General features: G+C 55.7%; 1 protein-coding gene and 1 long non-coding RNA gene across 2 annotated transcripts; one reads left to right on the top strand and one right to left on the bottom strand.

Moving 5' to 3' along the window:
* Positions 1 to 6,578: 6,578 nt before the first annotated feature.
* On the bottom strand, positions 6,579 to 10,403 carry SLC32A1 (solute carrier family 32 member 1). Its single transcript, XM_066198763.1, has 2 exons — positions 9,598 to 10,403; positions 6,579 to 8,759 (listed from the first exon to the last, which is right to left on the bottom strand). Exons 1-2 carry the CDS (start codon positions 9,967 to 9,969, stop codon positions 7,572 to 7,574), a joined length of 1,560 nt encoding a protein of 519 aa, XP_066054860.1. The 5' UTR covers positions 9,970 to 10,403; the 3' UTR covers positions 6,579 to 7,571.
* Positions 10,404 to 10,613: 210 nt separating this feature from the next.
* Positions 10,614 to 12,764, top strand: LOC136298329 (uncharacterized). Its single transcript, XR_010723294.1, has 2 exons — positions 10,614 to 10,674; positions 12,157 to 12,764. It is a non-coding gene; the product is annotated as an uncharacterized lncRNA (long non-coding RNA).
* The last annotated feature ends 1,620 nt before the right edge of the window (positions 12,765 to 14,384 follow it).

Genomic DNA, 14,384 nt, shown 5'->3' with positions numbered 1-14,384 from the left:
AAACAAAATTAAACAATTCTGGTGAAGCTGGAGAGCTGCTGATGTCAGGGCTGGGTTTTGCCAGCACTGCTGCTCTTCTGTGCCTGGCTGCTGCTTCCCTGCCTTCCAGGGAACACAGTTGTGCCAGGAAAACCTCTGGCTGGACCTGAGTTCAAAGGTGAGGAGCAGCTCTTGGGCAACTTAACCCCTTCTATGCACAGCTCCTGCCTGGACCTGGCCAGGCCATGGGAGGAACAAGCTCTGGCCACAGAGAGGGATTTTTTTCAGCTGAACTGGCACAGCTCAGTGTCCAGGCCTTGCCTATACTGGGAAATATCTTCCTTTCCCCCAGGGGAGGGAAGCTGCCTTTCTCTTCCCCAAGCTCTTTAAGGTGTCAAGGGCTGCATGGTCCTTCCCTGGCTGACTTGGATCCCTCCAGAAAGGACCATCCCAGAAAACCCATGTTTGCAGCTCCACTAGGACAGGTCACATCCTGTGGGGACAACAGGTCCAGCCCATTGTCTCTACACACAGAGAAGTACCCTCTCTCTCTCTCTCTTACAATATTTTATATGCTTTTTTTACAGGGACAGATAATCCTAATCTCCCTGTCTAGCAATATCCATAACCATAACCATAAAAGTATCACTGAAGTGGAACCACACAGTCCTGAGCAATTGTAATTGCAGGGAGGGTCCAGATAAGGCTAAAACAAATAACTTCTCTAGAGAGCACAAAGCAAGAGTCCATGGATCTGCAGTGAAAGTTGACCTAAAATATTTGGCTACTCAGTTATCTCTGCTGGGTAAGAGCTAAGATTAGGATAGGATAGGATAGGATAGGATAGGATAGGATAGGATAGGATAGGATAGGATAGGATAGGATAGGATAGGATAGGATAGGATAGGATAGGATAGGATAGGATAGGATAGGATAGGATAGGATAGGATAGGATAAGATGTTCTTTTTTTAAAGTTCAGAGGCTATTTGCTCCTTTTAGGAGGATTCATGAAAGACTAAATAGATTATTGGTGACCATAACAGCTCTTTAAATTTTTTTTTCCCTCTACATTTTTCTTTTAGCTCCCAAAAACCAGGGCTCTGCCAGAGGCTTTGCCTTTGATCTTGCCAAGGAATCCCACATAAGTGCTGGGATATTTCCCCATGTTTTGGAAAAAGGAGACAAGAGGACACCACTGGGGATCAGTTTTTTATTCCAAAGGACAGTTAAATTGGGTTTGAGCAACTCTTGCCACTTTTTGTCCCTCTGTTTCTGTAAATATGAATGTGGCAGAATATTACTGATGTCTTGTAAAGCCTTTACATCTTCTCTAGAATAAATTCCTGAGGTTATTATTGCCATTAAATTAAATGTCTGGGACTTTTTTTTTTATCTTTTTTTTTTTTTTCTCCTAAGTGCTTTTCAAATGTAGGCACAGTCTCAGTGAATAAATAACACACCGTTGAAAGAAGCCTGACTGTACCTTGTCCTTATGGAATGCTCAACCACAAACCCAACCCCGTCCCCTCAAAACCTGGTTTTGAGGTAGTGACTACCTCTTTTCCCCTGCAGCACCGGTCAGTGTGACTGACATGGAGCCACCACCCCTAGCTCAAGCCCCAGAAGTGCCCAGCCTGGTGGGAACAAGGGCAGAGAGGCAGTTTCTGGCTGGATTGAGCAGGGCTCAGCAGCTCAGAAGTGGCTCTGAGAGCTGCACTGCCCAACCCCAGGCCCCTCTCTGCTGGCACAGCACTGCCTTCGTCAGGAGAAGCTGTGGGTGCAGTGTCCCTGGGAATGCCTCCCCTCTGCCTGCTCCATCCCTGAGAGCTTCCAGCTCCAGCTCCACTGCATGGGATCCATATTTTCCACCCTTTTTATCCATGTGCAAATCCTGGGAAGCAACTGGTGCTGGCATGGCCAGAGGTTGTCTCCAGCAGAGTTATACCTGCAGGATCCAGTGAGCAGCCCGGTCCAAGCTGGGCTCAAGGCATTGCCAGGACTGTGAGCCCCTGTGCAAGAGCAGCAGAGCCATCCTGAAATCTGCCAAGCCCAGCTGTGTTCCCCTGCTCTGGAGCAGAGCAGGAGCAGCCCTCCCTGTCCTGTCCCTTGAGAGGGGTTTGGGAATGCTCTGTTGAAGGCTGCTGGACACCCCTGAGCTTCACCAGGCGCAGGAGACAACAGCCAACACAACCTGAAATTTCTGCTGTAAACTTCACCCTCCTGGTGCTGGCTGCAAATCCCAGTGGAGCCCAAGGCTCCTTGCCATGTGCAGGTGGCCCAGGAACACGGGGACACACAGCTGGTCTCTGCTGATCTGCCAGCTCCTGAAATGACCCAGATCAGGGACACTCATGGTGCTCCCCATAGGAGCTCATCCAGGGACAAGCAGGGTGATGGGAGTTCCTTTGATGGAAGTTTCTGGGGGAAGCAGAGCTAATGCTAGAAATTTTCCCAACTAGTTTGCAGGGACTGCTCGTCTCCTCTCTGGACTTCTCCCCAGCTGGTAAACAACCCCACTGCTGAACTCAACCCCCTCCACTTCCAGCTGCTGGCCCTGGGGAGCAGCTCTTCCACAGGCCAGCCAGGTTCCTGGCAGCAAGGCACGAGTCCTTCACAGAACCCTCTGCTGCTCCCGAAGGGCTTCAGGAACTGATTAAAAGAAGGGAAAGTCGCAGTCATCGCAGAGAAAGCAAAGGGCCAGTACCTGCAGACGGGGCTCCTGGGATCCGGCAGGGGGCTGGCGGGCACTGCCGCGCTCTCGCTGTGGGAAGCAGCCTGTACCGCTCTCCCTCCCCGTTGTTTTTATTTTGGCAATGCAGTCTGAAGGTCGAAGGAAAAGTCCGAAGGAGTGGCTTGTGGCAGGCAGTAAATTATTACCCTGGACCGCTCTCCGAGGGGACCAAGGCACGGGGAGCTGGAGTGGGAGAGGAAAATCCCTCCTTGGGGGGATTAGAGGGCAGCTCGCTGGCAGGGAAGTGCAAAGGGTCAGAACAAAGTGCTCTCTTTGCCGGAGGCTGTGCTGGGTCACATGCTGGGTCCCAGCAGAGGTAATGAGGCGTGGGTCACCTCCCAAACTCCAGCAAGACCTCCTGGCTGTGGACATGACCTGTTGCAAATCCCCCAGCAACCCACAGACCTTGCCAGACAGGAAGGAGCTGAGTGAGAGGGAGCTTTGCCCTCTGGCAACCCCGAGGGGTGAGAAATCCAGGGACTTTTACGTGCTTGATCTGTGCAGGTGTGAGAGTCTTACCACCTCCCTTCTGCCTCCTGTGTGTCCCCCACTCTGTGGATCCTGGGCCATTCATACAGAGGAAGTACACCTGAGATTCCAAGGAGGACCCAGACCCATGGGCACGTCAGAACTGAGCCCAGAGGAGCATTCTTAGAGCCAAATCTACTGCCTTCCCTGCCCTCCCCAGTTTGCCCCATTCCTCTCCCTTCCTCTCTGCAGGAGCCCAGCAGCAGTGGTCACACATCGCTGTGTGGGGACCCAAACAAGAGTCTGACTGATGAGTGTGTTGGTGGAGTCACTGGTGGAGCCTCCAGCTCCTCACCTGAAACACAAACTCCAAAGCTGTACAAAATCAGTTGATGGAGAACATTGGTCAAAACAAGCATTTACTGAAACAGCCTGGGTTATGTGATATGGAGTATCCAAACTTCATGAGGCCGAGATATCCAGCAGCCAGCACAGGCAAGGTCTCTGGCTCCATGTGTGAGGAGGAGGCAGAGCCATACCTGCCCTCTGCACACAGGGACGAGTGGGCTCAGCCCTGACCTCACTCCAGCTCCCACCGATGATCCCGTTGGGTGGCACAACTGTGTGGATGCGTGAGGGCAACAGAGATCCGGTATTACCCTCATGTCTCAGGAGAGGAGCCCAAATAGAGGTCCCTATTGTGTCTGAGGAACTGTGTAAAGACACAGAGAGAAATAAATCCGTTCCCTGGTAGTGCAGAGAGGGCCTTTGTTTGTCTGGTTTTCAGAGTGAGAAGGTTTAGAGGATTGTTGCAGCACATGACCAGAAGCTACAAAGCACAGACAAAAGCCATTTGGAACACAGATCAGACTTTGCCATCGCCCTGGCTTTTCAGAAGACTTCTGCTTTGTTCAAGTCAAACCTGCTGCTATTTTGGGGGTTTTTTCCTCACTTAGCTGCGTCCCTTGCTGTGAGGGCTGCCCGTGTCCCACAGCACGGGGCGCACCAAGGCTTTCACCGGGACCAGCACAGCATCAAAATGTCTGCTGCGACGGGCTGCGGGCTCCGAGCCCAAGGCACAAGTGTTGCACCAACAGCCACGTCCGCTCCGGCCACGGACAAGTTTAGAGGACAAAGCCTGTGCTTATCGCTCGGCTCGCAGAGCCGGCCGCTTTCGCAAGCCGGTCGCGCGTCAGCCGCCAGCGAGCGCCGGCTCCCGGCAGGAGCACGGAGGGAAGCGCCTGAGCAGAGCTGACAGCGAGACAAAGCCCGGTGGGGCTCGCTGGGGAGTCGCTGGCTCTGCCACAGCTGAGAACGGCAGCGAGGGAGACGCGGAGGTGCCCTGACAGTCCCGGGAGCGGCACCGCCGGCTGCTGCTGCCCGCGGGCACCGGGGGGTACCGGCGCCTGCCGGAGCTCCTCCAGCCCGGCGGATCTCACTGCAAGCGGGAGCCTGGCGAGCTCAGGGATCTGAGGTGCCCTTGCAGGGGCTTGGGGCACTCTCTGGTCAAGCTTCCCTGTTCTTCACCCTGAAGGATAGGAGCGAGGATCCCTGACCTTGCCCTCCCTGTCACAAAAACGACACAAATCTTCTGACAGCCCCAAGTACAGCCAGGGTAATTTCTGCTCCCAAGGGGAAGGGGGAAAAAAGTGCTGAATTCGGTTTAAAGCCTCTGCAAAATTAAAGCTCCGTAAAACGGTTTCCATCATCAGGTACCCTGAACCACAGAACTTTTGGCCCCTGTGAAGCACAAAGACCAGGACACATTAGTCCGTGAGCATCCTGTGTGGCATGGCATGGGTCCCTTTGCTTCCCTGGAGGGGAGCACAGAGGCAGAAACACCCTGAAAGCACCGTGTGTAAAGCCAGTGCGAACCAGAGATGCCAGAGCAGTGTATTAACCTGCCAGGGAACCTCAGCTCTCCTCTTATTCCCCGGATCCGAGGGGATATCTCAGCCCTGCTCTGGGCTGGGAGATGGGCTGGATCTCCTCCCACGCTGGCCCCTTATCATCGCTCTGGGGAGAAAGCAGAGCTGGAACAGAGGGTTCAGGGCAGAAGCAAGATCATCGAGCATCCTGGGCTGACTCGCCTCATCGCGGGCGGGGGGATGCGGTGGCGTCGGGCCGGGCACATCCCTTCTCCCGGCTGTGGGCGGATGGATGCGGAGGCTCCGGGCAGGGCTCGCCGTCGGGCGAGGGCGCTGCTCCACCGTGGCGGCTCCGGGCCGGCTGCGGGCGGGGAGCGCACGGGGCTGATCGGGCTGTCGGTGCCTGCGGCAGGGCGGCAATCACGAGTCACCTGCAGCGGGGTGGGAGCGGGGGTGATGAGGGTGAAAGCGGTGAGGATGGAGGTAGGAGTGAGCATGAAGATGATGGGGCTGAGCTTGAGAATGGAGCAGGACGCTGCTGGATATGCCCAGGCGGCATGGAGGGAGATGTGGCTAATCCGGAGGCAGGCGCCTCATCACGATGTCCCCCCACACTCACCCACCCCTGTCTCCACACGGCATAGACCCCACAATTCCCCTGTTCTTTTCGTTCGGAGGCTGCCCAGAAAATCTCCCGAAATGCTTTTTTTCCCCGGGCACGGAGATCCCCCGCTCCCGCCCGCAGCCCCTTTCCCAGCTTGTGCCAACACCCCCCTCCCGCCCCCGGTACCGCATTGCGGAGCTGCCGGCTAACACCGGACCGGAGAGGACCGGGCGAGGGAGATGGGGGGACATCCCAGCCCTACCGGGGCTCGACGTGTTTGGGGGCAATAACAGGAGTCCCACGGGGACCTCGGTTGTGCCTGTGCTGCGGAAGCGCTGCCGATGGGTCTCCCCATCCTCATCCTCGCTGTGTATCGGCAGCGGATGGACAATTAGTTGTCGCGGCTTTTAAAATGGTGTAAATCGAGGTGTTATCGGTCACAGGATTGGAGTGTGGGGCTGAGGTCACCCGCGGTGGCGGCTTTGATCGCAGCGGGGTCAGCCCGACGCTCCACACCCGTGGGCAGGGTTTGGTGAGTTTGGATCAAGTCAGGGGTACACCCACCCCTTTATTTCGTTTATTTCTCCCCCTTTGTTTGTTTGTGAGGGGATCTTTCCCCCCCTCTTTCCCAAGAACAAAAACCTTGGGATGCATCAGCAAACTCCTGTCCCTGGAGTCTGAGCACTACGGGGGAAAGCAAAACTGCGAGGAGGGGTGAAAGCAGCCCCGCCACCCCCAGCTGTAAGACGACCTCTTCCCAAAAAATTTGTCCTACCTCTTGCAAACAGCTGAATGCCTCCTTCTTTGGAAACCCGGCTCTGCCTCCCCTTAGCCCGAGGATGTGTTGTAGCCCCGACACGGGGAGGATGAACCTCCCTCTGCCTCTGCCCTGCTCCTCCGAGCCCCCCACGAACCAGGCCAGCCTCATCATCTATGTTTTCTCTTTATTGTTCGATATATTTATGTACCACATTATATGTTAAAGATAGAATTTTTTTTCTGATATACATTTTTCATCTTATTTACCACAATGACACCACACGTACATTGGAAACAGCTCCACGGATCTGGTAGATTGCACAGAATGAATTGTGTCGTAGTTTTGTTCCTGTAATCCTGAACGACATCAAATCCAACCATATATTATTTTTTTAAGCTTTTCATAATTTAGAAATAACAATTGTGAAAACGAAACGAAACATAAGTCACCGAGAAGTGGACTCCAGGGCTGCGATTTCAACCAGAGAATCGGAGGCAACACATTTGTATTTGATGGGAAGCGCCATTCCTCGGTGTGGATTCGGATGGAAGAATCGAGCAGTCCTGACATCTATGTGACTACGGTGTAAACATTGCAGGCAAGCGGCATCACCGGTCGTCAGACGCTGCTTGGGCTTGTTGGGCTGGTCGGTACAATCTGGGTCTCATCTTACATCCATCCCTCAAAGTGTTAAAACAAAGGTCCCTGCTCCCGGCGGGCGCCCGCGGGGGGTTTGCTTTCGTCTGCGAACGCAGCGACCCAATCCCATGGGATCGGCACCTGTGTTTCAGCTGCTGAAACACTGAATTGCATATCTGTGAGGAGTGTTGTTGAAAACTGCGACTGTTTCCCAACAGGCCGTCTGTGGGGGGCCAAGCTTCAGGCAACGAGTGAGGAGATAGGGGTGGGGCACCAGATAATTTCCTTCAAAAAAATCTAAATAACAAAAAAATAGATTTAAATCTGAGCTTATTTAAAAAGACATCAGGGCGAGCACTTTCATCTCTTCTTATTTTCCTTAGTTTACAGATTCTATGACATAGAATTTGTTGGATGCACGTAACGAAAATAATGACTCTTTCCATTAAAGGGATGCAGAATTATTTGGCTATGCGGATGTTCGATGCGATTCTCTTCCTGCACCCGACTCTGGCCCCTCCTTAGTCTTCAGCATTGGTTCTGAAAGCCTCTATGAGGCCTTCTAAAGAGTGGATGAACCCAGAGACGCTGCAGATACCACCTATAACGAAAATGGCAACGTCAAAGAAGACATGATGCCACAAGAGCTTCCTCCACAAGAGCTTGAGGTGGAAGAGACTGGGGAGCAGGAAACAGAGCCCTGCGCCTGTGAGGCTCCCAGTAAGACCCATCAAGAGGGCAAAATGGGGGACATAAATAGCCATGAGCAGGGTGAAAACTACCAGGGCACATCTGAGGGTGAGTCCCCAGGATTTGAGGCGCCCGTCACCCCCATAGCAGTTGGGGAAGAAAGCCCTGTTTCCATCTTGGAAAAGGGACCGCTCCAGGACCTCTACAGCTGCAAAGAATGGCAAAGGGTACGAGAGCAAGGCTTTGGCCACCAAGAAAATGTTGACTACTGCCCTAATGGTGGATGGCAAGTTGTCTGTAATGACCTCCTTGGTCTCATCAGCCCAGGTCAGGTAGGCGACCAAGGCAAAGAGTCCCTTAAGGATGCAAGCTGCGATGTGAGTCCAGTTCATCATGCAGTGAAACTCCTTGGGGTTCTGCATGTTCCCCTCCAGGGAAGGCAGAAAGATCTGGGAGGTGTAGCTGAAGACAATGATGCCAATGGAGATGGGAAACTTCTTGACATCAATGTAAAACTTGACTTTCTCCCAGGCCCAGTCGCGCGCCCTGGAGAGGCAGTAGGCGATCACCAGGATGTTGATGACAAAGTGGGCTAACGTGCAGAGCAGGCTGAACTTGGAGACTGCCTTGAGGTTCTTCAAGAACGCACAGGGCAGGAGCACTGCCGTGGCAATGATGGACCATGACTTCTGGGAGACAGGCAGGTTGGGGAAGCTGTTGTACATCAGGTTCCCACTGACCACCACGTAGAGGATGCAGGTCATGACCAGTTCAATGATCTGAGCCACGTTCACGATTCTGCCCCCAAGGGTGGGGAAGCGGGGCGCGCAGCACGCGTTGGCGATGTCCACGTAGGAGTCTCTCACCCTGACTATCTCCCCATCCTCATTCTCTTCGTAAAGACAGGCAATAAGGATTTTCCCAGTGTAGCAGCACACCACTGCAGCGAAAATTATTAAAAAGAGTCCTAGGTATCCACCGTGAAGGATGGCATAGGGCAGGCCCAGAACAAACATCCCCTAGAAAGAGACAAAATGGAAACCGTGTTGTTGGATCTCCGAGGGGCCCAGGCCCAGGGCCGAGCACTCAGCTGCACCATGGTGATCACGTGTGTTCCCTGTCTGCCCACGCACAGCACACCCACGGGCGGGCCCACAGTCACACCACGCAGCGCGGCCACGCGCAGTGACGCAGCCCTGTCCCTGTGACGTGCCACCCCCGCGGTCACACCCCCGCAGACGTGCCACCCCCGCGGTCACACCCGCGCTGTCACACCCGCGTCACCGTGCCCCCCAGCACCCACAACGGGCCAGCAAGGCTCTGGTGCCCAGGCTGTGCCCCGGTGTCTCCCCTCTCTGTCCCCAGCCCCTCTCAGTGCATCAAGACCCCTCAATAGCTGGGGCCAGAGGAGGGGCCAGACTGGACTCACCGCAGTGCAGCCCCACCACCAACCCAGTCACCCCAGGCCCCCTGTCCCTCCTTGCCCGTGACCCCTGCTGGGGCAACCTGATGGGGTCAGAAACTGCAGCGTGACTGGGCTGGGGCCTGGGCCCCTCCCTGGTGCTGTGCCCTGTTCGGGGGTGGCGCAGGGCAAAGCAGAAAGTCGGGTTGGGGGGTTTTATTTTCCACTTTTTTAAAATCTGTTTTTCCTTTTCTTTCCTTTCTCCCGCCCTATTATTCTCTTCTGTCTTTCACCTATTTTTATTTCTTTCTTTTCCCCCCCTTTTATTCCCTTTTACCCCTTTTCCCTGAAGCCGGTTTGCAATCAGCCCAGGGTTGCTGGCCGAGATACAGAGCACGTAACAGGACCGGGATCAGAGAGCGCTGCCCGGTGCCCCGCGGCGGCGGCAGCCGTACCTGGATGGCGTTGGTGACGTTCCATCCCGCCTCCCATGCCGTGATCTTGGGCTTGCCCTGTCCGGAGAGCTCGGAGCAGGCCTCCTTGGAGGCAGAGGGCGGCAGGGGCCCTGTGCCGTCCCGCTGATAGTGGATGTCCCCCTCCAGGGGCGGCTCTCCGCCCTCCTCGCTGCCCTCGGACTTGAGGATGTCCATCTGCAGCCCTTGCCGATGCTCCATGTCCAGGTCGTCGCAGTGGGCGAAGCCCACCGCCTCCTCATCGGTGGCCGCCTGGAAGCCCATCCTGGCGAACATGCCGCTCATCTTCGCCTGCGATTTGTGCGACACCGAGGTGGCCACATTGGAGAGCTTGCTGCGGAGGAGGGTGGCCATGGCGGCGGCTCTGGTGACTCCGCTGCTCGCGGACCCTCGGAGATGCAGAGACCCGACGGGGCGGGCGGGCGGCGGGGCGGCGGACGGGGCTTGGTCGCCCGGAGCGGGGCGGCTGCGGGGAGCTGCTCCGAGCCGCTACCTCCGTGTCCCGGCGCAGTGCGGGCGGCTCCCGGCCGGGATGCCCAGGGGCATGACACCGCTGCGGGGGGAGCGGGCCCGCACGCCCCTCCGCCCGCTCCTCGCTGCTCCGCGCCGCTCCGCCGAGCCCCGCGGCGGGATCGGGGGGCGAGTCGGGCGGGATGGGGGCTGTCAGCAGACGGCGGGTGTCACCAGACGGGCAGCGCAAGCCCCTGGCAGAGCGCGCCGCGTCTCCATCGCAGTGCGCCCACCTCGCGGAGAGAAGAGGAGAGGGGAGAGAATTGCTGCATTTCTGGGGGAGGTACCAGCCTCCCCGGCCAAGCCCAGCCCCCCGCACTCCCCCCCCGCCCCCGCCCCCCCCCCCCCATAGCCCGCCGGGCCCCGCCAGCAGCGCCGCAGCCCGGGACCACCCCCCCGCCCGGCTCCGCATCCCCTGCGCTGCCCGCCCTGCTCCTCACCTGCCCCTCACCTGCCCCGCACCCGCCCGCAGGCCCCCGGCCGCCAGCCCCTTCCCCACGGAGAAACAAAAGAGCCCCGATGAAGAGGCGGACAGGCGGCTTTCGACAGGTTCTTAACGGGATTTTCCTCCTCGCACCCCCTTGTTTTTCTTTCCTCTGTCCCCCAAAACGCGCGGCTCCTTCGGAGGCGGGGGGCGGCCTGGGCAGCGGCCCCTGCCCGGGGGACACAGCGGTGCGGGCCACCCGCCACAGCGAGCGAGGGCTCAGCTCTGTGTAACGATTCCTGGAGTCAGTGAGCTCCCAAACCGGCGGGACGAGGGGCGCAGAGCCCTTTTGGGGCCCGCAGCCCGGTGGCACCGCACGGGCACCGCACCGGCACCGCCCGGCCGGGGGGGACACCGGCACCCGGGGGATGCTCCGTGTGGAGCTCTGGGCCCCCACCAGCTAAAACCGAGCTTCTCCTTGCTTTAAACGAAACACCGATGTTTTCGGTTTGCTTCCAAGCGCTCATGTTCGTTTGTAAGTTAAAAGCCTTACGATTTTTAATTTATTTTATTTTTTTTTCCGAGGTGAGCGGCTGACATAGCCGACAACAGCAACGGGAAATCCCGGTCCTGTGCTGTGGCACAGACAAGTGGAGGGTGGCAGGGGGGCCGATGGCATTCGGGGGCGGTGTGTGGGCAAGCACGTCCCCTCTGCGGCGGGAGAGACTTTGAATCGTTGTTAAAAAAATAAAATTATATATATATATGTATATATGTATATATATATATATATATATATATATATATATATATATATTCTTTTAAAGGTGGAGGGAGGCAGGAATTTCTGTTTCCTTTGCTGCTTTGGAAGGCAAAAAAATAACATTATTTTAATACAGATGGGAGGAAAAGCCACCACTAAATTATTTCCTAGTATCGTTGTTGAGGGAACAGGGAGGGAGCACCCAGGCTGCGGTTCCAGGTTCGATGAGGTACCGAGCAGAAATGAAGAAAAAACCACCCCAATTCTCAAGAAAATAACCTCTTAAATAACCTCCCTAAATATCTTTTTTTTTTCCCCAGCCACAATCCAAAACCAAATCGGATGCAAAGAGCCTGAAGGGTGCAAAAAACCCCAGAAAAAACCCTAAAATATCCGCGGTGAGGGCTGTCCCCCTAAAGGGTCTCTCGGCCGCTGCTCCCGGCGCGGGGATGGGCGAGCTGCTCCTCCAGCCGGCCCCCCCAAAATTTTTTTTTTTTTTTTTTTTTTTTTTTTTTTTTTTATGGCAGCGGTGGAGGAGGGCGACTGAGCGTGGCGCATCCTTGTCTTTGCGTGGGAATTATTTCATGTCAGTGCACAGATAGGTCGAGAAAGCCGAGCGGGGCACGGCTTCGCCCCGGGTTTAGCAGCGTCTTGACGGGCTGGGATTTAACGGGAAAATTTTCAATTGCAAAGCTCGAGCCGTCCCCGCTGCCCTCGGCTGCCGCAGCCGCCGTTACTCATCTTCACAGCCCGGGAAAACCTGAGCTACGACGGACACCGTGAGGGATTCATCTAACGATTTCTTTTTCTTTTTATTAACATTATTTTTTTTATTCATCCTAAGACGAGTTCGTTACGAAAGAAGACGTGAAGGAGCTCTGCTTCTGAAGGCTGCAGGGGGCATCAGGGAAGAGGGAACGAAAATGCATCCAAAGCTCTGCCCGGTGCGTGATTATTTCCTCAAATAGCCCTGACGCATCCCTGCCCCGGCACCCCCGAACGGCTGGGAGACCCAAAATGGTCCCAGCGGGCATCACACCCTATCCCCGGCCAGCAGCCCTCGATGCCAGGGCGTGGAGGGAGTTCCACTGGGCACCCTTTAAGGTCCATTCCAACCCGAGCCTTTCCATGATCACACCAAGGGTGGAGGAACTGGGCTTTTTGGCTCTTCCTTGAGCATCCAGAGTATCATGGATGTGTCGGGCTCGGGAGACATCTCTTACAGAAAAAAAAAAAAAATCCCTAACCCTAAAAAAAAAAAAAAAAAAAAAAAAAAAAAAAAAAAAAATCCCTAAAGTAAATATTTTTTAAAACCACAAAGAACAAACAAAAATGGAAAAAAAAAATTCCCCAAACCGACACAAAACCTAACAAGCAAAAAGCCCCTAAAACAAACAAACAGACAAAACAAAACAAAACCGTAAAACAATAACAAACAAACAAAAACCCCAACAACAACAGCAACAAATCAATATGAATCCAAAAAATCAAAACCAAGCAAAATCCCCCCAAAACAACCAATTAGGCAAAAACTCCAATCAAGGAAAGGAAAAAAAAAAAAAAAAAGAAAAAAAAAGAAAAAAAAAAGCCACAGAGATCTTGAAAATAAGTCCAGGATCTCGGGGCCGGTGCCGCGGGCCAGGGGCTGCCTCTCGAGGGCCGCGGGACCCTCCGCTCCCGGGAGCTGGGGCCGTTCCTGCGGCCGGGGCTGTCCCGGGCTCGGGGCTCTCTGTTCCCACTCCTGCCCGGCGCTGTGTCCCCTCCTCACCCAGGGGACCCGCACAGCGCTGGGGGCTATTGAGCCTCGTCGGAGCCCCAAGTCAGGGAGAAACTGTGGGGGACGCTGAGGGGGTCAGGGGCGGGGGTGCCGCTGTGCCGCCCCCCGGTTTAGCGCCGGGAGCTGAGCCCGCACCCACCTCCCCTGTCCCCGCTGTCACCTCAGAACCGCCCCCGCCACCCCCTGCTCGGCTGGGAACACCCCCCCGGGGTCCCTCTGCCTCCGGGACACCGGCTCGCTCCTGCCCCGTTTCCAGGAGAGGAAGAAAAAGATTGTCTACAGCAGCGGCTGGAAAAATTAAAAAAAAAAAAAAATACTTTCTTCCCTCTCCCCGTTGAACTTCTACCGGCGGCTGAAATCGGGTGGAAAGCACAAAAACAGGAGCGGGGGTGGGGGGAAGGGCTACGGGACACGGAAAGGGAGAGAGGAAGGGAGGAAAATCCGGAGAGATGGAGAGGAGGGTCGGGGCATTTACCTCTGCTTCTCTCCCCATCGCTGCCCGAAGCGCGCCGGGAAAGGCTGGAGGGGCGGGTGGACGGACGGACGGACGGACAGACGGACAGACGGACGGAGGCAGCCGCGTCACTCCTGGGCTCTCCCTAACTCCCAATTAACCCAGGCAGGAAGGATAACGGTGCCAAACCTTATCCAAAGGTTAGCGGCTCTCAGGGGGGCGTTTGAGCTGCGAATCGTTTCAGCGAAGCTCAAAGGCGAGAGCGAGCCCGCGAACGAGCCGCAGCCTCCCCTCTGCCAGCGCTGATCCGGGGGGCTCGGGCACGATCTGCTTTCTCTGCAGCCCCTCCCCAGGCGGGCTGAGGGTCTCCTGTACCCCCCGAGCAGCCCTAAGGGTGTGCAGCCCTGCTCCTGAGGGGAGCAGCTCGGCCAGACCCCACCACCCTCCCCAGGCACATCCAAGCCCGGCGAGCAACTCTGCCTTATCTCTGCAGACCAGACTTGTGAGGGTTGTGGCTGGATCTTCTGGTTATTAAACGGAGGGAAAAGAGCTATTTGTGTTCAAAAATCATTTGAAGCTAGGCAGGAAGGCCAATCCTGGGTGTGTTGTCTTTCTAAATCCCTCACCACCAGCCCCTCTCCGGGCTGCTGGGCAGCACAGAGCAGTGCCAGTTGCAGGAAGGTGCAGATATTTGGAAGCAGGATGGGCATCACTCCCAGTTCACTGCTCAGTCAGGCTCCCAACCCACAAAGGATTTGATTCTCGTGGGCTTTGGGAGGCTGTGAGCTGCTGCAAACACACCAGACTGCAAATGGTGACCATATGAAAGAGGGGCTGTGCA

The sequence above is a fragment of the Chamaea fasciata genome, unplaced genomic scaffold (assembly GCF_029207755.1).
Source record: "Chamaea fasciata isolate MVZ Bird 193981 ecotype frontalis unplaced genomic scaffold, bChaFas1.0.hap1 SCAF_17, whole genome shotgun sequence".
Lineage (NCBI taxonomy): Eukaryota > Metazoa > Chordata > Aves > Passeriformes > Sylviidae > Chamaea > Chamaea fasciata.
Note: the sequence above shows the minus strand (reverse complement) of the source record. Positions and strands in the feature narration are given on the sequence as shown.